Raw genomic sequence first — 27,533 nt, 5'->3', positions numbered from 1 at the left:
TGCAAACAACAGCAACACTGTTTGAACTACCACCGCTGCTTGCTTGCTTTGTCGTCGTTCTCTGATCAGCACTTGTTGTTTGTGCTTTGTTAGATCAGTGAACGATCATAACAAACGAAGGAAGAATATTTTTGTAGCTACACTACGATGGTCGGTCACTTTGGTTTGTTATATTAGTTGGCATCGGGAGTAAACTTAATGTTATTATTAAAGTTAGATTAATGAAAATACTATAGTGTGTTTAAATTTTGCTGTTGTTTTCGATCTTTTAAAAATTAACACACCCTATAGGCGGTCATTTTGAAAAGTTAAATAAATAAAATTGTTATTTTATTTGTTTTTCTACTTTTCCCCAAATTGGTTCGGTGTTTCTTGCTATAGTTATGGCCTTTGCTCCTCTGCAAAATTTCTTAAGAGAGTCAGACGCTCTGATAGAATTTGGTGCACAAATCCGTGCAGTAGAAGTTCATGGTAAAGAAATTAGTTTTTTAGAGGAAAGGAAGAGCAAGTTAGAAAAAATATGGCAATCAGTAAATAAATCTTTGCGTCTCTTAGAAAACTGGGAAAATGTTACAAAAGTATATCTGCATTTGACAGAACGTAAATATAATGTTTCTTTGAAAATTTACTCCAGCAATATGGCCACAATTAATAGAAAAATTATAAAACATCGTTGTGTTCGCGGAGAAATAAAAACACACAACCGGCCGGTTATAATGTATTTTCAAATCTGATTTTATTAAAGAATATTTCTTACTTAAGTGCTACCTAAACTATTCTGGCTTAACCTAATCGCAGACACACAATCTTTCTTGTCTATTCTAAGGGCACGCTAGGAGGGATCTTGTGTCCCAACACTTAAGTGCATGCTACCTACTGAGCGCATATCTATCTGTATGTGTGGACTTTATTGATCCTTTATTATCAGTGCACACAAATAGATTTTATGGCCGCTTGGAATTTCTAATCGTTAAAAATAGATTACCATCTGCGCTGCCGCAGAGCTACAAGGCCGCTGAATTGCTTACATATGGTTTCTTTTTCTAATATTATTATTTTTAGACTGTTCAAAAATTAAGTCAAACGATTACAAGAGAATGTTTCTTAACCTATTATCTATGTTCTCTGAACATTCTCCCGGGCGGCAAAATGCTTGTTAAACATTTACAGGCCGTGGGAATTGTATTGCAGCTATTCTTCTGATTATCATTATTTTTCTTATTAATAAAATTATAAGTATTACTATAACTATAGATACTAAAATTAACGATGTATGCCCCGACATGTGGTGGAAATTCAGTCCTCTTAACTCCACGTTTTCGTTTCTTAATTTGTCCACACACTCCTTCAATTGATTGATTTCTTTATCATGATTAATCAGTAGATCCCCGATAGGTTTGATAGTTTCTTTATCAGCCTCGCTTACGTCCTTCAAAAGAAAGGAATGAAATTGTGCTGTTACCTCATTCCGTACTCTATGAGCAGCTACCAACGTCACTTGACCGATTCTCGCTGTACAATCCGCCTCCAACGAGAAAATCCCTTGCTGCGGAAGTTCCATTATCGTTTGTTTCTTATGGGAACATTTCAGATGTGCAGTGTTATTTGAGAACGTCTTGAACAACCAATTTCCTTGCATTTGTAGTGGCATCCAATAAGGCATTCGTTCAGTTTCATCGTAAGCACAGTTTATATCTATGTGAGGTCTAAAGGGCGCCAATTCGCATTGATTCGTTGACGCATCTCTCCAAGGAAAATTGCCTTCACACATGATTTCTTTACCCAGAGTTTCTTTGCACTCGTTCAGCATAGCCTGTGTCAAGAAATGGAAAGAATCGAGCTCAAAATTATAAACAATGTAAGGTGCTTTAACCCGAGCTATCATCACCGTACCACCCTCTTGAAACGGTATGGGAATAACCCTGTAGAACTGGGATGATTGTCGATTGAATAGTGGTATTTTTATATCTATTACCAGCTGCGACCCCACAAATGTTCCATGACCCGTCATCAAATGTAGCACTTCTTTCAATTCCATTCCTGCGTGTTTACCAGGAAGTACATATTTTTCGGGTAGAGCGTCCCGAATCTTTACTATCTCTTCCTGCAACTGCTTAGGAGTTATGAGAATGGGGTGGAATTTACCGCTGTTCACGTCAATCAAAGCATCTATGACTTCCCTTTGGACTTCTTCACATTCCTCCACAAGCTCATGAATCTGTTTGGCTATTATAAAGAATCTTATCGACTCCCTGTATACGAAGTAGTTCTCATTCATGGTGGCGGTTATATTCTCAATCTTCTTTTTTATCTCCGAGAAATGTGAATTCACTTCCTCGGTTGTTCTTTTAAGGATATTGACAGTGGCATCAACTATGGACGTCTGCTTCTTTGCCAGTTCCTTTAAATCCTTTTGGTTGGCTAATAAATTCTCCATGTTATTCTCCATTGCTACTCGGTCATCATCGTCCATCACACCAAACGCCCAGTGTTGGAACGAACCCACAAATTTTAATGGAGTTCCTCTTTTCTGGCGCTTGTCATTTCTCATAAATAGTCCATTGTTTGTCTTTATCTTATTAATAGCATACTCCATATTGTTTATCGTGGACCAACACTGATCCTCTTTAGTAAGCATGACGCCAGTTCTAATGTTTCCAAATATGGTTTAAGCTCAAAGTATATCAGCATGTTCCATGATGACGAGACCATATGAATTTGGGACATGGGATCCAAATATATTGCGGCTGAGCTGTTTAACTCATGCACTGATGATGCTTTGGTAGCCATTACCATGATTGTCCAAATCATTGATGGTTGCTCCTTTACTCTTAGCCTACATCTTGTCATATTCATATATGCTGTTTCCGCCTGTGTGTTATCCTAATGCGTTACCTCTTCTTCTTCATCTTGATGCTCCAAAGGACATAACTTATTGACCGGCCTCTTCAACACACCATTTTGCGTTTTAAGGGTCACCACTCTTACTACTCCATCTTTTCCCGGATGGACTTCAGTCACTCTCGCCAGAGGCCAATGCGCCGGGTGGGTCTCTTCGTTTTTAAGTATTACCACTTGACCCATTTCTATATTTTTATCTCGCCTTTTCCACTTCATACGGGCCTGTAGCGTAGTTAAATATTCCTCCTTCCATTTTCTCCAAAAATGGTCTTTTATCCTTTGCAGCAGTTTCCACCTATTTGCGCATACTAGGCTTCCTTCTTCTATCCTTGCTGGTGCCTCTAATAAAGGGCGCCCAATAAGGAAATGGCCTGGCGTCAACGTGTCTATATAATCCGCACCACTACCAAGCTCATGTAATGGCCTCGAATTCAAAACAGACTCAATCTGGGCTAGTACCGTGCTGAGCTCCTCATATGTCAGCTTCGTATCTCCCATTATACGTTTCAGATGGTACTTCATGGATTTTACAGCGGCTTCCCATATTCCTCCAATGTGAGGAGCTGCCGGCGGGATAAAATGCCACTTTATTTTTTGATTCTCCAAAATTGGTGCCAACTTTACGTTATGTTTAATCGCCTCTACGTAGTCTTTCTCCAGCTGCCTTGCTGCACCCACGAAGTTTGTTCCATTGTCGGAATAGATATCGCTCGCTTTGCCTCTTCTCGCAAAAAACCGTTTAAGAGCCGCCATAAAAGCTTCTGCAGTCAGCTCACTCACTGCTTCCAGATGTACAGCCTTTGTCACCATGCAAACAAAAACCGCAACGTAGCCTTTCATGGATTTTGTTCCCCTCGTCTTTGAACAACGAATATGTAAAGGTCCAGCATAATCAATGCCGCAATGCTGAAAGGGTTGATTGATGTTTACTCGGCATGCTGGCAAATTTCCCATTAATTGATTTCTGACTTCTCCTCTGTAGCGTGTACACCTAGGACAACATCTCACGCAGAGCTTAATTTTATTCTTAGCTCCTATGATCCAATATTTTCTTCTTATTACGCTCTCCATTAAACGATTTCCGCCATGTAAAGTTTCTAAATGCGTGTGCCGTATGATGTTCTCCGCTAATTTTGATTTCTGTATCAAGGTAGGGTGCTTCTGGTCATAGGACACCGATGAGAATTCCAGCCTTCCGCCTACTCTCATTACCCCAGACTGATCTAGTTGTGGGTGTAATGAAGCTATTTTGCTACGATGATCCACCACACCAGCCTTCTTCAATTGTTTTATTTCCGCAGGCCACTCGTATTCCTGATGTCGTTTTATAATTTCAATTTCGGCTTCTTCCAGCTCTTCTGCTGTTAAGTGCTCGGTTTTTGCTCGACTTCTCTTTAGCCTTTTAATGAAGCGAAGAATATAAGCCATTACTCGCTTTTGTTTCAAAAATGATGAAAATGTCATAATTTTCACATAGACGTCTTTTTCTACAGACGTTAATTCTGTGGCCGCCACAATCACTTGCCTTTGCTCCAATTTTGGCCAATTTTGCTCGTCTTTTGTTATCCATTCAGGTCCCTTCCACCATAATTCATTGTAAATTAATGCTTCGGTTGCAATCCCTCTTGAACCCAAATCTGATGGGTTTTGTTTGGATTTCACGCATCCCCACTTCGCTTCGGGAATTCGCTCCAAAATATCCACTACTCTATTCTTAATGAATTTGTTTTTTTTTTTTTGCGTTGTTTATCCATGCTAATGTTATCATGGAGTCACTCCAGGCAAAGGTTACTGCAGTTGTTGTCAAAACTCCTCTAATTTTTTGCAAAAGTTTTGCCAAGAGATGCGCTGCGCATAGTTCCAGTTTTGGAAGTGTCTTCTTATTTTTCATTGGATTTACTTTGCTTTTCGCCGCCACCATCGTTATCTTTGCATCCACCTTGAGGTACACAACGGCTGCATAAGCTTTTTCGGACGCATCTGCAAATCCGTGTAGTTGTACTGTGCTAGCTGCTGATATTTCAAACCATCTTGGTATTTTAATATTCTTGAGCACAGGCAGACTGCTCATAAATTGATTCCACTCCGCTTTTAAATTTTCTTCTAAAGGAAGATCCCAATCTAACTGCTGTTTCCATAGATGTTGTATAAAAAGCCTTGCTGTTACCGTTATAGGGGTTAACCAGCCCATCGGATCAAAATTTTTTGCCAGGTTTGACAACGCCAATCGTTTTGTTACTTTGTCTTCGTCGCTTATCTGCATGTTGAACGTAAAACTGTCAGTGGTTGGATTCCATTGCAGCCCAAGCGTTTTTAAACATTCATCCTCTTGAATATGCAGCACTTCATTATCTTCCGACCAAATAACTGCTCTCTACACCTCCGGTGAGTTTGCAATCCATTTCCTTAAATGGAATCCGTACATTTCCAGTTGATGCGATATTTTTCTTTGCACATTCATACATTCCGTTTTCGAATTTGCTCCTGTTAGAAGGTCATCCATATAAAAGTCTTCTTTAATTCTCTTAGCAATTTCTGGATCTTTACACCTTTTTCCAATTTCAATCAGCGTTCGTACTGCTAAGAATGGTGCTGAAGCGGTTCCATACGTAACCGTGGTCAGCTTGTACGGTTGAATCGGATCTGATCTGCAACTTCTCCAAAGGATATACTGGTAATTCTGATCTTCTTCTGCAATGTTTATCTGTCTAAACATTTTCTCCACATCGGCCGAGATCACAAACTTCCACGATCTCCACTTGGTAATGATATCGAAAATATCCCTTTGCATCTTTGGTCCAACGTGAAGTATGTCATTCAGTGCCTTTCCGTTTGATGTTTTCGACGAAGCATCAAACACAACCCTTACTTTTGTGGTAAGGCTCGTTTCTCTTACAACTGCTTGGTGCGGCATATAGTACTTTGCTTCTTTCTGTTCTTCCACTTTTACCATGTGTTTCATCGATATGAGCTCGCTCATTGTTTTATTATATTCCTCTCTCAGATAAGTACTCTCTTCAAGTCTTTTCTCCAAGCTTAAAAACCTTGCCATAGCTCTTTTATAAGATTTTCCTAACTCCTTGTCTTCTGCAAACGGCAAGCGAACGACGAATCTGCCTGAATTATCTATGCGTGTTGTGTCTTCATAAAGCTTAAGGCAGTATTCGTCTTCTAGGCTGGTTTCTTCGTCTTCTATTTCTTCAATCTCCCAAAATCGTTCAATTGTTGTTGTTGCTGCAGACTTCATTGTTGTTGCTGCAGGTTTCATTACAACTGTTCCCGACAAAATCCAACCCCACTTTGTATTTTGGCCCACAATTTGATCATCATGACGAACTCCTTCTTCTAATATCTGTGAGTAGAGGTCGGCTCCAATGACTAAGTCTATTTTTTCCGTTCTGTTGAAATTTGGATCTGCCAAGTTAACATTTCTCCATTTATCCACATCATAGTGGAACGATCTATCAGGATGGGTTGATGCTAGCGATGGGAGAACTAGTGCTTCTGCATCAATTTTAATATCGCTTACAAATCTGGGTCGTATCTCCAAAGCCACTTTCGATTTTGCCACATCGACTATTGTTTTTCCTAGACCTTGTAACCTCACATCAGTCTTTTTTCTGGGCAGCTGCAGCAGTTGGGCTACGTCTTCCGATATGAATGTAACTTGTGACCCTTGATCTATTAACGCCTTCACTGTTAAAAATTCTCCGTGCAATGATTTTATACGAACTTGCGCCGTTGCTAATAGAACATCCGCTGTTGCATTGGTGTTCATCTCTTATCTCTTTTGTGGTTAAGGCATTTGAAACAAATTTGTGCTGACTTTGCCCAATCAAATCTTTCCTGCGAGGCTAATGCCGCAAATTTTCTGCAAACTGGAATATCATGGCCGTTTATTTTGCAAAACTTGCATTGCTTTGTTTCCGCTATTCCAGTAGCTTTCGTCTGATGTTGATGTCCAGGGTTGAAATATTTTCTGCCTGCTGAAGCTTCCAACGCTTGGTATTGTTGTTCCAGGAAATTCATCACATCCGCAAGTTTTTGAATGTCCTTAGATTTCTTTACAGTTTGTTCGTAAAATACCAGACCATCTTTATCAAGCTTTCTTATACTAATTCTGGCTATAATAGGATCTGCTTGATCCAATTGTACCTCCATTGCCTCCAAAGCATGTATGCTCTCGTTTACGTTGTCCAACAGATTTCTAATATTCGACGCTAATTGACTGTTTATATTTGGCTGGTCTAAAATCCTATCCACTAATTTCGTGAATAGAACTCTTTTATTACCATACCTATTTTCCAGCAATTCCCAGGCAGCTTTATAATTCGCCTCCGTTACTTGTAGGTGTTGCACAATTCGAAAAGCTTCTCCTTTAAGATTCGTTTTGAGGTAATAAAGTTTTTGCACCTCTGACAGCTTCGCGTTTCCATCGATCATTTTTTTTGAAGAGATCATGAAAGGAGCTCCATTCTTCAACTTTACCACCAAAACATGGAATTTGTATACGTTTTAATTCCACATTCATCGCCTCATCTTTCACGTCTCCGATTCTTCTTACAACGTCTTGCATTCTTGTTTCAAACCTTTCTTCGATCTCCTCGAATTCAATGTCTATATCTTCCATGCCGAGCACAGTTGAGAGTTCAAGATGTAGCGACCTAATCTCATCAAACTGTTTTTCCCATGAAGTCTTTAGGTACTCCAGAGCGTATTTTGTAACACCGGTTAATTCACCTTCAATTGTGTCAGACAGCTTGTTAATCTTTTTCCTAAATTGGAATAGAGTTGCGCTCTTTCGGTTTGTTTCAGCTTGACCAAGAGATTGTTTAGCAAGCGTTGCGTTCTCTTGCACTTTTGTGCTAACATTCATATTTTCATATAAAAAGTTTATCTGTTGTATCTGCTCCTGTATTGTTTTCTGCATTTCTTCCTGCATCGCCGTTTGCACTTGTTGGATTGTATTTTTTACTTGCTCCTCCATGCTCTGCTGCATGCTCTTCTGCACAGCTTGTTGCAACTGTTTCCGCATCTCTTCTTGTAACGTCCTTACTTCCTCTACTTTCATCTCTGCCCCTTGTTGTGAAGCAGCCAAGCCTTCTGCTTGCATACCGGGTTCTTCTTTCTCTCGCTCCTCTTTTAGATTTTCTATTGCCGTTTTGGCCTTTCCAAAATAGTCCTGGATCTGCTCCCATACCTTATCTTGGTAATATGCATCATTGTTTTCACCATGAATTGCCAGCTTCTCGTGATTCACTCTTGCTTCTTCCCTTTTATTTTCCAGGGAACGCAAGGTTTCTTCTATAGCGACTTTCCGTACCATACGGGCTTGCCCTTTCTCCCAAATCCCTATTATTTCTTTAAGGATTTGACCTTGAGTCTTATATAAAATAACTCTTGACGTCATTTTTCTTTATATATTTTTTGATTTTTATTTTATTTTGCCCCTTAGGTCTTTTTTTTAATGTTGTGCCCCTTAGGTCTTTTTTTTAATATTGTGCCCCTTAGGTCTTTTTTTTAATGTTTTGCCCCTTAGGTCTTTTTTTTAATATTGTGCCCCTTAGGTCTTTTTTTTAATATTGTGCCCCTTAGGTCTTTTTTTTAATGTTGTGCCCCTTAGGTCTATTTTTTTTTTAATATTGTGCACCTTAGGTCTTTTTTTTAATGTTGTGCCCCTTAGGTCTTTTCTTTATATTGTGCCCCTTAGGTATTTTTTTTTAATATTATGCCCCTTAGGTCTTTTTTTTTTTGTATTCTGTATTTCTTTTTTTTTGTATGCTAGTTCAATTTTTTTTTCTTTTTTTGAAGGACCAATGTTCGCGGAGAAATAAAAACACATAACCGGCCGGTTATAATGTATTTTCAAATCTGATTTTATTAAAGAATATTTCTTACTTAAGTGCTACCTAAACTATTCTGGCTTAACCTAATCGCAGACACACAATCTTTCTTATCTATTCTAAGGGCACGCTAGGAGGGATCTTGTGTCCCAACACTTAAGTGCATGCTACCTACTGAGCGCATATCTATCTGTATGTGTGGACTTTATTGATCCTTTATTATCAGTGCACACAAATAGATTTTATGGCCGCTTGGAATTTCTAATCGTTAAAAATAGATTACCATCTGCGCTGCCACAGAGCTACAAGGCCGCTGAATTGCTTACATATGGTTTCTTTTTCTAATATTATTATTTTTAGACTGTTCAAAAATTAAGTCAAACGATTACAAGAGAATGTTTCTTAACCTATTATCTATGTTCTCTGAACAGTTGTGTATTAAAAAATTTGATTAAAAATGCGGATAAAAATCAAGAGCAATCGGCTCAATCTCTTTTGGTTCCTGAATCGCACGAAAATATTGCCACAAGTATTTCTTCTGGTTGTGATATCGTTCACAATATAGCATTGCCCCCAATTGATTTTGAAATTTTTGAAGGAGATTTTTCTTCTTGGCCTTTCTTTAGGGATTTGTTTAGCGCCATATTTATAAATAATAGTGGGTTGAGTGATGTCGAACGTATGTTCTATTTGTTGAATAAAACTGCTGGAGAAGCTCGGGAAATAATTTCGCAATTTCCTTTAACTAATTGTGGTTTCACTTTCGCGTGGAAAGCATGATGAATACAACAATATTCGAGTATTGGTTCATCATCAACTAAAGTCGCTGCATAATCTTCCGATTCTTTAGAAAGAAACTGCAGTGGGTCTTAAGGAGATCCGACGGGGAATTAATAGTTGTATTTTTTCTATGTCGACCTATAACGTTCCCACAGATCAATGGGATCCGATACTTGACTTTCTTTGCCTGCAAGGCTTACCGGAAGAAACGACAATGATATGGGAAAAAGGTTTAAAAAACATATCTGCCCTTCTTCGTGGAAAGATTTAGACACCTTTCTTTCAGAAAGGATTAATACGCTCGTCTGTTTGGAAGATTATAGAGAGAAATCCATTCCTTTGCAGAATTAAAATTCGCTGGATACCGCTAGGAAGTCCAAATCTAAATGTTCGTCTCCGCCCGGAAATCGTGTCGCCTTTGTCATGAGAAAATCCATCGCCTTCATTTTGGCTCAATATTTAAGGAAGTACCCCCCGCAAATAGGTTTGCATTCGTCAAGCGCCACGAACATTGTATACCTAAGTCTGTTGTTACACGGTCTTTTTGTACACGGTTTTGATATAACACGGTTTGAAAATTGAAAATTCTTTAATTTTTTTGCACGATTTTATTCCATTTAGCACAAGTTAAAATTTTATGTACTTAATTTTTTTTGTCAAATTTAATTTTTGCGAAGTATATTCATATCACAAAAAAGTATTTATGAAAGAAAAAAGTCTGAAACCATCGATAGTATCGATAGTCTGCGAAAACTAGCTTAAAGATTTAAGTGAACTCCCCTTTAGCGCGTACAAACAATTTTTACTGGTCAAAGCAAATGTGAATAGCACTAATTAAGGGGAATTCCCTTTCTGTGCATACAATAAAATTTACTGGTCAGAGCAATTGAAACGTGTTAATATTTTGTGAACTGTCAATGCAATAAGACGTGTTTGGTAAAGAAAAAAATAAAAAAATTAAAAATTCTTGTTTTTCGTTAATTTTAAGAGGTTTTAGAGATTAGGAACAAATCACCCATTTTTGTATAAGATCAACGTCTTTTTTACACGGTTTTTTTTTTACACGGCTTCTTCTGGAACCAATCTACCGTGTAAAAACAGACTTAGGTGTATAAATTGTTTGGTAAAGGAGCATAGACTAGTAAATTGTACTAGTAAAAATAGTTGTATGAAATGTTATCAACGTCATCACACGTTATTACATCGCGAGTCATTAAAACAGAATAGTCCGTTTCCGGTTCTGACTCCAAAGGCTTCGTCAAGCGCAGCAAAATCGTTGTTATCAGCTTCAGCCCCAGTTTTTCGTCCCTCGAAATGTATATCCTCCACATCGGTTGGAGTCGAAAATCTAACATCTAATTTTGTTCATTCAAAATCACTGTACAAAATGTCGAAGAGGAATCTGATTAAATTCATAAAAACAAATTTATCGCATGGAAATCATAAAAAGAAATTAAAAGTTCTAAACAATGTTGTAAGACGACCTCCGCAATGAATCGGCCTAGCGAATATCCTTTCGGGAAAAGCGTAGCTCGATTGAATTCCGAATCTGTAACTGCATGTTCATCTGCGGCTTCAAAGTATTACATATCGTGTATTAACATAGCTTGATTGAAGTCCGAATTTGTTACTGCAGATTCACCTGCGGCTTCATATTATCGTTGCACACTAAGTCAAATGACTACTTTTTCTATGCGAAATTAATTGCAACTAAAATATTGTACTATTTCAAACTAAACTGAAGGCAAGCGTTAAAGAAAGTGTAAAATCAGTAAATTAAACAAAAAATACATGAATCAACATTCATAAACCAGGCTTTTCCGCGAAATTTTTTTAAAGAGTCATAGTGATAAATGTTGGTGCTCGTGTGGTATTAGAAGACATTTTGCAATCAGTTAGACACAAGTTATTAACCGATTTTTTTTACCACAACTACATTTTAAAACACCAGCAGTCATCTCCCCCTACCCCTTAAAATTAGTCACATAATCACCATCTTGAGTAAGTAATGAGAAAAGTACTATAATTTTTCAAAAACGAAAAAAATGTTTTGTGTATGTATGTATATTTTTTTTTTTTGAAATATTTGTTTATCCTTCTTCTAAATTACCATTTATATGTAATTCATTTTCTAAACATAAGTTATTTAAGTCATCAAGGGAATAAAGTGAAAAAAGTTTGAAATTTTACAGAATTTAATGGAAATTGAAGCGAAAAAAAATTAATATAGTTTTAAATCGAAATATTAAGTGTTGGTTGACGCCTGCAATGTCAACGAAGATTTCATGGTTTGTGAAAGTTCGACGTGTAGTGTTGCCATCATTTGTTCTACCGGAACCACCAAATTTGGGCATATCTCCCGAAGACAGCTCCAGAAAGCGCTTTGAATTGTTTCCTTACTTTTCGCAACTGCTTCTTTGTCTTCATCTGTTCTGATCTGCCATTATTGTAGGTTCAGTTTGTAGCCCAAATGCAAGATATACTCAAAAAATCGGATCCAGCAATGCAGCGGACTAATTCCGTATTTAAAGCTTGCCTCTTTTCCTCGAAATTTTTCGCAAGTATAGTCAGTTAAATTGAGGAAGTGTGTTGATGTAGCGCCGCAAATAGGGCAAGCTTGATATGACATAGTTCCTGTCAAAATATTCAACACTTTTTCATCAATAAGCGTTAAACACAATTTAAAATATATTTCGAGTGCATTCTTCCCAATTTTTTTCCATATTTTTCGTATTTTGATGTTAAAGAAAAGGCGTTTTTTCTTTCAAGATTTTCATTGAATCTTCTGAAATATCGTCGGCACCAATTTTGTTCACGACATAGTTGACAACCTTAGCAAGCTTTTCCTTTTGCGAACATTCATGCAGCCAAACTTCAAACAAATCGCCTTTTGTTATAGCATGGTAACCTAGAAAAAACGATTTTTCTTGAAAAGCGCTAAAGGGTGCGGTTTATAGTAAAGTAGAATAAATTAACTACATCTTAATTGGATCATTTCTTTTTACTTTTTGTCTGCCGACATTCGCCGAAATTTGTAAAGCTTACATGAACTCGTAATTTAAAATCACTTAAATAAATTCGAGGTTATGTAAATAAATCAGCATTTATTTTTGTAAATAAACGATATCTACACTTTTTATTAACTGGGACATAAGTACTCACTTATAATTTTGTCTTCCATTTCAAAATTTCCGTCATTTACTGCACATAACGGTACCTACCGATATTAGTATGTCGATAATTCTAATTCTAATAATAGATAATAATTCTTGTAGTATAATTTTGTCTATATAGGTTCCCGTTTTGATATGGCCCCATTCAATGGCCTCATCCATTTTATGGATTTTTGAAAAGTTTGACTGCATTATCCACTTATCCACGGTATTACAGGTATTTGTATTTTAAAGTGGAATACGTTTGAGTCCTAATACTTTAATATACAAATATTTTTTTTTTACCCAATGGTGGAAGGAACTAAAATTTCGGCACGGCCGAATTAAATGTTGTTCTTTTACCTCTTACTTTTCACTTATTAATGTCAATACTAAAATGGCAAGTTTGCAATTTAACTTAAGAAAAAATGTTTATAAAAATCGAGCGGTCAGGTTTTAGAAGAATACTATTTTATTCTACTGGAAGATCCTTCTATTACTCATTAGTTACTTGTTGAGCTTAATATAATAATAAGCTAAATTCGCCAAAAGATTGTAAACAAGTAAAAAAACATTAAGTTCTGCGGGGCCAAACTTTTAATACCCTCCACCTTACCCTCCACCCAGCCTAAAACAGAAAATGGGCCGTGTAGGTCAACGTCTTCGTATAGCCCTCATATAACGGTACCCCCGATATTCGGTATTTGATGAATTTAGCGACATTATTTACCGGAATTGTTTCAATTTTGGTATTTAAAGTTCGTAATGGATACTACATTATAAGACCAAAAATGAGCCATGTAGGTCCACGTCTTCGTATAGCCCCCATATAACGGTACCCCCCGATATTCGGTATTTTGATGATTTTAGCGACATTATTTACCGGAACTATTTCAAATTTGGTATTTGAATTTCATAATGAATACTACAGCCTATGACAGAAAATTCTATGTGCAGGTTCACGTCAACGGTACCCCCTATATTCGGTATTTTGATGATTTTAGCTACAATATAAACAGATTTTTTTTTCAAGTTTTTCATTTGAATATTATAATAGCTTGTGCAGGTCCAAGTCGTCATATGACCCTAATAGACGGCTACATTCGGTATTTTTAAGATTTTAACAGAAGTTTTAACGATTTTTTTTTTGTTGAAAATTGTTCGGCCCGGCCGAACTTAGAGCTTTTTTACTTGTTTTCTTTAGCTTCGCTTTTATTTTTCTTTATTTAAGGTCTGTTTTATCTAATAAAATACCAGGATCCAATGACTTATCCATGGAGATAAAATATAATGAAGTGTTTCGACAGAACGCGGCTCCTCAAATTATTGTTTTGTTCGTTTCGTTGAATTCTATGTTTGTACATTTCTCCCTTCTGTGTACATCTTATTTATATATGAATAGTATCCTTTTAGTCAGATGACAAATTACCAATTCGGTGTGTCCATTATAAACGTTTTTACTTTTATGAAAATGCCCTTTTTATAGAATATGATCCGTTTATTTCCGTAACGAATTATTTTAAAAATACCTCAGAGCTTTTGGGCTTGGTAAAGCCCTCGCAGGCACAAACAAATAACACATCAGAAGTTTGTTTTTTAGAACTTTTCCAAAAAAGGACACCAACCAAATCAGTGTCTAAATAAATAGTATCCCTATGGAAATTTGTCTTGTTTGAAAAATCGGTAGTTGTGTCCTTTACACCATAATGTACGAACATGACACCATACATAAGACCTACTGCTGCAACTTTTGGAGTTTGTTTTAGAGTCCCAACATCCTTGGATAAATAAAAGCCTATATATCGTTAAATTATTAATAATTCATACCCATAAGAATTGATCTTTGAATGTTCTATACTCCGCCATGAAGGATTCGATTTTTGTTTACTCAATACGTTACGGCCATCTTTCAAGTGATTTGAGTTGCATGAAATATCTAAGTCCCTGTCCTTTTTAAAATGAATATCATTAAAAGTTTCATCACCATTCAAATTGAAATCACAACTATTATTATTGGGAATTGATTCACATCGAAAATGGATTCGCTTAAATTTTCTTTTTCATTAAATGATGAATAATTTGCACTTTTACCAGCCGGGCTTTCGTTGGAATTGCGTAACGGTTTATTTATTTTTTTGTTTCTCCCTTACTCCTAATCACATGGCTTTATTGGACGACATTACAAAATAATTTTTATTCAAAAATAAACACTTACGTGGTTATTTCTCTTTCGAGGCGAGCTTAATGATCAGAAATTTGCAGTGAAAAGGAAAACTAGATATACACTATCACACACTCACCACTATGCGTTTCGCCGCTGGTTAAGCGGCTCATCAGGCACTTATCTTTTATTTTTTATCATATTTCACTTCTTATTATTTTTATACACTCCACTTTGAAAAGGAGGGTATATGAATTTTGTCATTCCGTTTGTAACATACCAAATATTTGTCGTAGATCCGATTAAGTCGATTAAGTCGTAATGGGAACTATAGTCTGTGACAGAAAATTGTCTATGCAGGTCCAGGTCGTCGTATAGGCTCCATATATCAGTAACTCCCTATATTCGGTATTTTAACGAGTTTAGGTACAAAACCCACCGAAATTGTTTGAGATGTCGTATTTGAAGTTCGTAATGGATGCTAAAGCCTGTGATAGACAATTGTCTATGCTGGTCCAGGTCTTCGCACAGCTCCGATATAACGGTACCTCCCTATATACGATATTTTAATGATTTTAACTGCATTATTCACCGTTTATTTCTCGTTTCGAATTTGAATATGGTAATGACCCAAATATAACGGCTACATTCGGTATTTTTAAATTTTTAACAGAATTTTTTAAGGATCTTATTTTTTGAAAAATTTTAAATTTGTTCCAAATGGTGGAGGGTATTCAATATTCGGCCCGGCCGAACTTACTGTTTTTTAACTTTTTTTTTGTAATTCTCAGCTAGAAATTTTTCTCTTTTGGGGGAACTTAGGTGATTGTGAAGAAAGAAATGAACAAATGATACACCTATGAGTAAAGAAAACATTTTTATATAAAAGTATCTGAATTCAAGCGAGTTCCACTTTAAACTACAAATACCAATAAGACCGTTCGGAGGATGGGTGAGGTCGTTATATAGGGCCATGACAATACCAGAACCTCCATAGACAATTTTATACTGCAAGAATTGTCATCTACCAAAATTTCTTAAATACCAAATTTGAAACAATTTCGTGGGTAAATGTGACTAGGATTATCGAAATAACGAATATAGATGGGTAAATGTGACTGGTATCGTTATATGTGCGCTATTGGAAAACGTTGACCTAAATATTAAATTTTCTGTCACCGGAGCTAGAACCTACAAACAAATGCCAATTTTTAGACAAACCATAAAAATCATCAAAATACCGAATATTATGTCGGCTATGCCAAAACGTGGACCGATATATGTCATTTTCAATACTTTCCTTCCTAGACACAATAAAAATTGTGCCAAGTTTTGAAGCTGTACGTCAAATAATATAGGCTGTATCGTTAAATCAACTTAGAATTTTATGCTGATTAATAATATATATACTTTATGGGGTCTACGACGAGTATTTGGGATGTTACAAACGGAATGATAAAGTTAATATACACTCCTTTCCAAGGTGGAGGGTACAAAAAGATTAATACAATATTACTTTCAATTGTTCTTTATTTATTACACAAGCTAAAGGTTTGTTTTCGTAATCTTATTATTATATAATTAGCTGACCCGGACCGCGTTCCTGACCCATAGTATTAGTCTTTAATGGATATTTGTTAAAAACTTATACATACGTTTAGCTTTTCTTTTTAAAAAATTCTAAATTTTGATAAAAAAAAAATCAGTTAAAATCGAGATTCAGCCTACTTTATTTAATGTAGAGCTTCAAAAGTTGGCACAAAAATTTGGATTTTGTGTAGGATATTTGGTATTGAAAATGAGATATAGCTCATATATAACTGTTCCTCTCGATATTCGGTATTTTGTGATATTTGCCACATTTTCTACGGGTTTGTCTAAAAATTAGTATTTGTAGTTCATAATGGGTTCTAGCTCCGCGCACATAACGGTACCCACCGATATTAGTCTGTCGATAATTCTAATTCTAATAATAGATAATAATCCTTGTAGTATAATTTTGTCTATATAGGTTCCAGTATTGACATGGTCCCATTCAATGGCCTCATTTTATGGATTTTTGAAAAGTTTGACTGCATTATCCACTTATCCACGGTATTACAGGTATTTGTATTTCAATACTTTAATATACAAATATTTTTTTTACCCACCACCATATATATATATATATATATATATATATATATATATATATATATATATATATATATATATATATATATATATATATATATATATATTTGAGATATATCGGTCCACGTTCTGGTGTAGCCCCCCTATAATGGTACCTCCCGATATTCGGCATTTTTGCCACATTTATGCTAATTATGAATATATATACTTTATGGGGTCTAAGGCGAATATTTAAGGATGTTACAAACGGAATGACAAAGCTAATATACCCTCCTTTCCAAAGTGGAGGTATAAAAAGAATCAGAGAAAATAATTCTAATTAAAGAACTTTCACAATTTATTTACAAATGCCTTGCAATCAAAAAATTTCCCCCAAGTCAATTAGACGTTACACCAAAGCGATAGAAATCATCACGGTTGATATCCTTCTCTTTTCACGCAAAAGTTGCATTCTACGGAAAGAAATGAACCACGCCCGCGATAATTTTAAGCGTGACTATGTAGAGCACACAGCGTAACTTGTAATAATCACGGAAGTAATTTCCTCAACAGTTACTGAAAGTAAAAAATTATTTGTATTATTTTTTATTTATTTTCACCCCCATATTAAGTTTGTCATTCCGTTTGTAACACATTTTAGAACCCACAAAGTACACATACATATATTATTGATCAGCATAACATTTTATGTCGATTTAGCGATGTCCGTCCGTCTATCCGTCGGTCCCTCTGTGGAAATCACTCTAACTTAAGAACGAATTAAAGAAGATTAATACAATTTTACTTAAATGTATATTATGTCTGCAGAACTTTTGATGATTTTAGCGAGATTATTCACCGGTATATCAAATTTGGTATTTGAAGTTCATAATGTATAATACAGCCTAAGGCACAAAATTGTGTAAGTTCACGTCTTCGTATAGCCCCCATATAACGGTACCTCCTGATATTCGCTATTTTGATGAATTTTGCGACATTATTTACTGGAATTGTTTCAAATTTGGTATTTGAAGTTAGTAATGGATAATACAGCCTAAGACATAAAATTGTCCGTGCAGGTCTACTTCTTCGTATATCTCCCATATAACGGTACCTCCCGATATTCGGTATTTTGATGATTTTAACTAAATTATTCACCGATTTTTTAAGTTTCGCATTTCAATATTGTAATGGCTTATGACAAAAGCTAGCTATGCAGGTCCATGTCGTCGCATTGACCCTAATATAACAGCTACATTCGGTATTTTTAAGATAATATTGTTTTTGAGAATTGCCAAATTCGTTCCAAATGGTGGAGGGTATTCAAAGTTCGGCCCGGCCGAACTTACAGCTTTTTACTTCTTTTTAATTTTTATTGGTACTTTTTCCAATGTACGCTTGGATAGAACTTATACACTCACACATTATTATACCCTCCACCATACTATGGAGGGTATATTAACTTTATCATTCCGTTTGTAACTCCTCGAAATACTCATATCAGACCCAACAAAGTATATATATTCTTGATCAGCGTAAAATTCTAAGTCGATTTAGCGATGTCCGTCTGTCTGTCTGTCTGTTGTAATCACGCTATCTTTCGAATGAATTGAGATAGGTGGCTAAAATCTTGCACACATGTTTATTTTTCCAGTAGGCAGGTTAAATTCGTAAATGGGCCATGTAGGTCCAAGAAATCATATATATATATACCTCCCGATATTCGGTATTTTGATGATTTTTTGCGACATTATTCACCGGAATTGTTTCAAATTTGGCATTTGCAGTTCGTAATGGATACTACAGCCTAAGACAGAAAATAATCTATGTAGGTCCACGTCTTCGTATAGCCCCTATATAATGGTACCCCACGATATTCGGTATTTTGATGATTTTAGCGACATTATTCACCGGAATTGTTTCAAATTTGGCATTTGAAGTTCGTAATGGATACTACAGCCTAAGACAGAAAATAATCTATGTAGGTCCACGTCTTCGTATAGCCCCTATATAATAGTACCCTCCGATATTCGGTATTTTGATGATTTTAGCGACATTATTCAACGGAATCGTTCCAAAGTTGGCATTTGAAGTTCGTAATAGATGCTGCAGCATTAAACAGAAAATGGGCCATGTAGGTCACGTCTTCATATAGCCCCAATATACCGTACCCCCCGATATTCGGTATTTTGATGATTTTAGCGACATTATTCACCGGAATTGTTTCAAATTTCGCATGTGAAGTTCTTAATGGATGCTTCAGCCCATGCCAGAAAATTGTCTGTGCAGGTCCACGTCTTCGTATAGCCCCCATATAACGGAACCCCCTATATTCGGTGTTTTGATGATTTTAGCTACATTATAGACAGATTTTTCTTCAAGTTTCGCATTTAAATATTGTAATAACTTATGACAAAAGTTGCCTATTCAGGTCCATGTCGTCGTAAAGGCATTCGATATTTTTAAGATTTTAACAGAATTTTTAACGGATTTTATTTTTATACCCTCCACCATACTATGGAGGGTATATTAATTTTGTCATTCCGTTTGTAACTCCTCGAAATACTCATGTCAGACCCAACAAAGTATATATATTCTTGATCAGTGTAAAATTCTAAGACGATTTAGCCATGTCCGTCTGTCTGTCTGTCTGTCCGCCTGTCTGTTGTAATCACGCTATCGTAAATGGGCCATGTAGGTCCAAGTTATCATATAGCCCCCATATAACCGTACCCCCCGATATTCAGTATTTTGATGATTTAAGCGACATTATTCGCCGGAATTGTTTCAAATTTGTCATTTCGTAATGAATACTACAGCCTAAGACAGAAAATTATCTGTGCAGGTCCACGTCTTCGTGTAGGCCCCATATAACGGCACCCCCCGATATTCGGTATTCCCAATACTTAATTTGGATTCCGTGGGACGCAGTTATTGATTAAAGTTCTTCATTTTCTGACTGTATATTCATACCCTCCACAATACTATGGAGGGTATATTAACTTTGTCATTCCGTTTGTAACTCCTCGAAGCTAAAGGTTTGTTTTCGTAAACTTATTATTATATAATTAGCTGACCCGGACCGCGTTCCTGACCCATAGTATTAGTCTTTAATGCATATTTTTTAAGAACCTAACACATACGTTCAACTTTTCTTTTTAAAAAATTCTAAATTTTGATAAAAAAAATCAGTTGAAATCGAGATTCAGCCTACTTTATTTAATGTAGAGCTTCAAAATTTGTGTAGGATATTTGGTATTGAAAATGAGATATAGCTCATATATAACTGTTCCTCTCGATATTCGGTATTTTGTGATTTTTGCCACATTTTCTACGGATTTGTCTAAAAATTGGTATTTGTAGTTCATAATGGGTTCTAGCTCCGCACACATAACGGTACCCACCGATATTAGTATGTCGATAATTCTAATTCTAATAATATATAATAATCCTTGTAGTATAATTTTGTCTATATAGGTTCCCGTATTGATATGGCCCCATTCAATGGCCTCATCCATTTTATGGATTTTTGAAAAGTTTGACTGCATTATCCTTTTATCCACGGTATTACAGGTATTTGTATTTCAAAGTGGAATACGTTTGAGTCCAAATACTTTAATATACAAATATTTTTTTTTACCCAATGGTGGAAGGAACTAAAAGTTCGACACGGCCGAATTAAATATTGTTTTTTTACTTCTTACTTTTCACTTATTAATGCCAATACTAAAATTGCAAGTTTGCAATTTAACTTAAGAAAAAAATGTTTATAAAAATCGAGCGGTCAGGTTTTAACAGAATACTATTTTCTTCTACTGGACGATGGTTCTATTACTTATTCGTTACTTGTTGGGCTTAATATAATAATAAGCAAAATTCGCCAAAAGATTATAAAAAAGAATCAGAGAAAATAATTCTAATTAAAGAACTTTCACAATTTATTAACAAATGCCTTGCAACCAAAAAATTTCCCCGAAGTCAATTAGACGTTACACCAATGCGATAGAAATCATCACGGTTGATATCCTTCTCCTTTCACGCGAAAGTTGCATTCTTCGGAAAGAAATGAACCACGCCCGCGATAATTTTAAGCTTGACTATATAGAGCACACAGCGTAACTTGTAATAATCACGGAAGTAATTTCCTCAACAGTAACTGAAAGTAAAAAAAAATAATTGTATTATTTTTTATTTATTTTCACCCCCATATTATGGAGGGTATATTAAGTTTGTCATTCCGTTTGTAACACATTTTAGAACCCACAAAGTGTGTATATTATTGTTCAGCATAAAATTCTATATCGATTTAGCGATGTCCGTCCGTCTATCCGTCGGTCCCTCTGTGGAAATCACTCTAGCTTCAGAACGAATTGAAGAAGATTAATACAATTTTACTCAAATGTATATTATGTCTGCAGAACTTTTGGTATTGAAAATGGGTCATGTACGTCCACATTTTAGTAGTGCCACCATACAACGGTACTCCCGATATTCCGTATTTTGATGATTTTAGCGACAATATTCATCGGAATTGTTTCAAATTTGTTGTTCGAAATTAGAAATTGAAGCAACAGCCTATGACAGGAGATTGTATGTGCAGGTCCTCGTCTTCGTATAGCCCGGTACCTCCCGATATTCGGAATTTTGATGATTTTATCGAGATTTTTCACCGGAATTGTTTCAAATTTGGTATTTGAAGTTCATAATGTATAATACAGCCTAAGGCACAAAATTGTCTGCGTAAGTTCACGTCTTCGTATAGCCCCCATATGACGGTACCTCCTGATATTCGCTATTTTGATGAATTTTGCGACATTATTTACTGGAATTGTTTCAAATTTGGTATTTGAAGTTAGTAATGGATAATACAGCCTAAGACATAAAATTGTCCGTGCAAGTTCACGTCTTCGTATATCTCCCATATAACGGTACCTCCCGATATTCTGTATTTTGATGATTTTAACTGAATTATTTACCGATTTTTTAAGTTTCACATTTCAATATTGTAATGGCTTATGACAAAAGCTAGCTATGCAGGTCCATGTCGTCGCACTGACCCTAATATAACAGCTACATTCAGTATTTTTAAGATTTTAACAGAATTAACGGATTTTGTTGTTTTTGAGAATTGCCAAATTCGTTCCAAATGTTGGAGGGTATTCAAAGTTCGACCCGGCCGAACTTACAGATTTTTTACTTGTTTTTACTTTTTAGGGGTACTTTTTCCAATGTACGCTTGGATAGAACTTATACACTCACACATTATTTTTTTCGTTTTAAAAACGTGATATCTTGTTTGGTAATTGGACTGGGGTGCACCATAGTGTCATATAATCCTCACATAAAGTCTAATTTTTTTCAATTCGTAAATAATTGTAATCTATCGATATTTTATCCAATGGAAGTCACAAAATGACCGCACACGCGACACCTTCTTAAATTTTACTTGGCGTCACTAAAGATAAGGGGGTAGAGGCCATTTCAACCTTAATATAAAATACAATGCTGTGCAATAAAATACGATGATGTCGTATTTGAAGTTCGTAATGGATGGTACATTATTCACCGTTTATTTCAAGTTTAGAATTTTAATATGGTAATGGTTTATGACGCCGTATAGACCCCAATATAACGGCTACATTCGGTGTTTTTAAATTTTTAACAGAATTTTTTAAGAATTTTATTTTTTGAAAATTTTTAATTCGTTCCAAATGGTGGAGGGTGTTCAAAATTTCGGCCCGGCCGAACTTACTGCTTTTTAACTTGTTTTTTTTTTTAAATTCTCAGCTAGAATTTTTTTTCTTTCGGGGAATCTAGGTGAATGTGAATTGTAAAGAAAACATCTTTATATAAAAGTATCTGAATTCAAACGAGTTCCACTATAACTACAAATACTGGTCAGACGGTTCGAATGTTGATAAACTAAAAAAAAAACAAGTAAAAAAGCTGTATGTTCGGCCGGGCCGAATTTTTACGACCCTCCACCATTTGGGACGAATTTGTCAGTTCTCAAAAACAATAAAACCCGTTAAAACTTATGTTAACATCTTAAAAGCACCGAATGTAACTATTATATTAGGGTATATACGACGACATGAACCTGCGTAGGTAACATTTGTCATAAGCCATTACAATATTCAAATGCGAAACTTAAAAAAAATCGGTTATAATGTCGATAAAATCAAAATACCTAATAACGGTGGGTACCGTTATATGGGGGTTATACGAAGACGTGGACCTTTACAGACAATTTTCTGTCGTAGGCTATAGTATCCATTACGAACTTCAAATATCAAATTTGAAACAATTCCGGTGAAAAATGTCCCTAAAATCATTAAAATGACGAATATCGGGAGGTACCGTTATATGGGGGCTTTACGAAGACGTGGACCTTCACAAAAAATTTTCTGTCGTAGGCTATAGTATCCATTACGAACTTCAAATATCAAATTTGAAACAATTCCGGTGAAAAATGTCCCTAAAATCATTAAAATGACGAATATCGGGAGGTACCGTTATAAGGGGGCTTTACGAAGACGTGGACCTGCACAGACAATTTTCTGTCTTAGGCTGTAGTATCCATAATGACTTTCAAATACTAAATTTGAAACAATTCCGGTGAAGAAATTCGCTAAAATCATCAAAATACCGAACATTGGGGGTACAGTTATATGGGGGCTATAACAAAACGTGGACCTACATGGCCCATTTTTAATACCAGAAGTCCTGCAGACACAACATACATGAGCAACATTTTATCAATCTACTTCAACTCGTTCAAAAGCTAGAGTGATTTCCACAGACGGACGGACATCGCTAAATCGACATTGAATTTTATTCTGATCAAGAATATGTATACTTTGTGGGGTCTAAAATGTGTATTTCGAGGTGTTACAAACGGAATGACAAAGTTAATATACCCTCCATACTATGGTGGAGGGTATAATAAAGCGGGTGAGGCCGTTATATAGGGCCATACCAATGCCGGAACCTCCATAGACAATTTTATACTGCAAGAATTGTCATCTACCAAATTTTCTTAAATACCAAATTTGAAACAATTTCGTCGGTAAATGTGACTAGGATTATCGAAATTGTGACTGGTATCGTTATATGTGCGCTATTGGAAAACGTTGACCTAAATATTAAATTTTCTGTCACCGGAGCTAGAACCTACAAATAAATGCCAATTTTTAGACAAACCATAAAAATTATCAAAATACCGAATATTCGGAGGTACTGCTTTATGTCGGCTATACCAAAACGTGGACCGATATATGTCATTTTCAATACTTACCTTCCTAGACACAATACAAATTGTTCTGCCAAGTTTTGAAGCTGTACGTCAATAATATGGGCTGTATCGTGATTTCTACAGACAGGTAGACAGACAAACGAACATCGTTAAATCAACTTAGAATTTTATGCTGATTATGAATTGTAATTACGATAGAGGTCGCCATATTAACAAAAGTCAGATTTATGATTTATTCCCAACTCACCAGTACCTCTTTATATTCGTTGTATTATCGTATTTAATTACATTTTCCAACCTCAATTATTAGTATTATACAAAGTTCTTAGCAATATATTCCAAAATAAAGGTAATTTTGAATTTATAACATTTAGAAGACCATGTTGTAGGTATTTAGTTTTGTCAACCCTACGTATTCTAGATCAGGGTTAAATCCTATGTCCTATAAATCGTATATTATATCGCAATATTTAGGATACTCTATGAACCTTTATACAATATTCCTAGGATGATTGTAAAATATCCTTCTCGTTTATCTTTGTTCGCAATTTTTCAATAAGAATTTTCAATTTTAATAGCATTTTGAAACGATTCTACACAAAATTCTATATCAAAAAATAACTTCCGAGTTTTTTAGCTTGGCGACTTTTCTAAAAGCTTTTTCCGAAATTTGCTCTCGTAAAATCTTTCCACTGTAATTACAAATAACCGAAAGAACATTTGAGTTAAATCGGTCCAGCGGTTTTCAACTGATTCAACTACCAACATAGGCATGGTCAGTTCCTCAGCCCCCAAATAAATACTTAGGTTTGAAGGGAAAGTCAAGAGCATCTTGTGTAATATTTTTAAACCGATATCTCCGTTATTTTAAAAAATGTAAGGATTTTAGATAAATCAGAACAGTGTTCGTAAAAGTAGGCGTGGACAATATATATTTCTATAAAAATCTAACTCATGGTATGACGAACGTTTGTAAAAAATGTATATATGCGAATCGGCCCAGCCGTTCTCAACTAATTTAATTACCAACGAACAACAATTAATATATAGATATAGATATATAGATTTTCAAGACATAATTAATGTAGAATGTGAAAAAATTACAGTACATTCATATTTATATATATACATTTTTTTAATTCTATTTATAGGTTGGATGCACGCACTTGCTGAACGATTGAAAATATCAACAACAAATATTTCCAACGCAGAAGCTTATTCGACAGCACTGTATTTCACATTTACAAGTCTAACATCTGTTGGATTTGGCAACGTTTCAGCCAACACAACTGCCGAAAAAGTTTTTACAATCATTATGATGCTAATCGGAGGTAACGTCTTTCCTAGTAAAATATCATAATTGTCACAAGTATCTACTGACCGTAGGTCTATATCTTTCTTTTACATCTAATGTGAATAAGACTTGCCATTGTGACGTTACACAAAAAGGGAAATTAATTTATTTCATCATTGTCACTAAACCGTCATAGATAGATTATCATAAGATTCGCATTGAGAGTTATAAGGAGTATTTGTTAATGTCACTTTAGCAATGCACCACATATATTTCACTGCATTGAATTAAGAGACTTAAAAAAATCGACCAGCTTAAGTTTAGGATTTCTTCATATACCCGCGCTTCTTCTAAAATATTGTTTTAGATCGGATATGTGCACAATTGCGCGTCGGGTTCTGCAGTTGCATGGAGACCATTAGTAAACACATGGTTTTGGCACTTTCATTTACTTTTGTCAGGAGAATTTCTACATTGTATACCTCATTATGTAAAACTTTTATCATTTGGAAGTGAGTTTCTCAATCCCTCTCCTAAACGCCACTTCGGCTATACTAGTTGTCTGGTTAATGTCCGACAGTTTCTAAATTACAATAATAAAACTACTGTTTTTTATTTTCTATTGTCAAGGTGTTACTACTTAGTGGCGTCAATGAAGACAAAATAATGGGTATCGCGTGCAGACACTTTTACGTGACTTCCATCAGGAATTATTTACGAATTGAACAAAACAAAAAAGACTTCATTTTATCTGAGGATTATAAGACTTTATAGTGCAGTGGCAAGCATACTCGCTTTGCCTCTGAACACCTGTGTTCGATTCCCACCACAGACATCACATTTTTTAAACGACAAAATTAATGTGTAAGTATTTCAGCTGATTGGTATAAGTTCTGTGCAAGCGTACATTCGAAAAAGTACCAATTTCAACCTCCCTTACCGACTGCTTGCATACCATGCATGAATTTGGAAGGTTGTCACTCTTTCCCTAATAAATGCGATAGTATGTAAATTTACAATAACAAAACTATTGCTGTTGAAAGACAACCTATATAGACAATTTTATACCTCCAGGATTGTTATCTATTGCAAGTCTTAAAAACCAAATTTGAAACAATTTCGTGATTAAATGTGAAGAATATCGAACGTGGTCCTAGATATTCATGTGGACCTAGATATTCACTGTTCTGCCACCGACGCTAGAACCTGCTATGAACTACAAATACCAATTTTTGGACAAAATAAAAATTGAACAATGGAATGGAAGTGGAAAAATGTGGCAAAACTCTCAGAATTTCGAATATCGGTAGGTACCGTTATATGGTGGCTATATAAAAACGTGGACCAATATGCGCAATATTCTTCCACGGGAGCTGGAAACCATAACGAACTACAAATACCAATTGTAAGACAAATCCGCAAAAATTCGACTAAAACCATCAAAATACCGAATATCTGATAGTACCGTTATATTAAGACTCTTTGCAAACGTGGACCTATATGCACAATGTTCAGTCACCGGAGCTGGAATCCTTTAAAACCTACAAAGGTCAATTTTTTCACAAATCTGTAAAAATGTGACTAAAACTATCGAAATACCGAATATTGGAAGGCACCGTTATATGGGGGCTGTTCGAAAACATCTACATGTACAATGTTCCGTCATCAGAGCTGGAACCCACTAATAACTACAAATGCCAATGTTTAGAAAAATCCATAAAAATTGACTAAAACCATTGAAAACGGAATATCGGGAGGTATTGTTATATGGAAGAAAACGTCGAACTATATGTGCAATATTCCGCCACCGGAGCTGGAATCCATTACGTACTACAAATACCAATGTTGGGAAAATCCGTAAAAAATGTGGCTTAAATCATTAAAATGCCGAATATGGGGAGGTATCGTTACAAGGGAGCTATATCATAACGTGGACCGATATACCTCATTTTTAATACCGTCCATCCCAGACACAATACAATTTTGAAGCTATGCATCGAAAAAAGAAACAGTTCGCCATATGCCCTTGTTGGCA

At 35.6% G+C, this 27,533-nt stretch overlaps 1 protein-coding gene across 4 annotated transcripts in view; it reads left to right on the top strand.

The window, feature by feature from the left end:
• The window catches only part of LOC109612410 (potassium voltage-gated channel subfamily H member 8), a 1,874,382-nt gene that overhangs the window by 1,430,428 nt on the left and 416,421 nt on the right, over positions 1–27,533 (top strand). For all 4 annotated transcript variants that reach the window (XM_059127170.1, XM_059127167.1, XM_059127162.1 and 1 more), the window contains exon 10: positions 25,356–25,535. In XM_059127170.1, coding sequence (XP_058983153.1) covers positions 25,356–25,535 — 180 coding nt within the window. The remainder of the gene's footprint in view (positions 1–25,355; positions 25,536–27,533) is intronic.

This window comes from Musca domestica, unplaced genomic scaffold (assembly GCF_030504385.1).
Source record: "Musca domestica strain aabys unplaced genomic scaffold, Musca_domestica.polishedcontigs.V.1.1 10, whole genome shotgun sequence".
Lineage (NCBI taxonomy): Eukaryota > Metazoa > Arthropoda > Insecta > Diptera > Muscidae > Musca > Musca domestica.
Note: the sequence above shows the minus strand (reverse complement) of the source record. Positions and strands in the feature narration are given on the sequence as shown.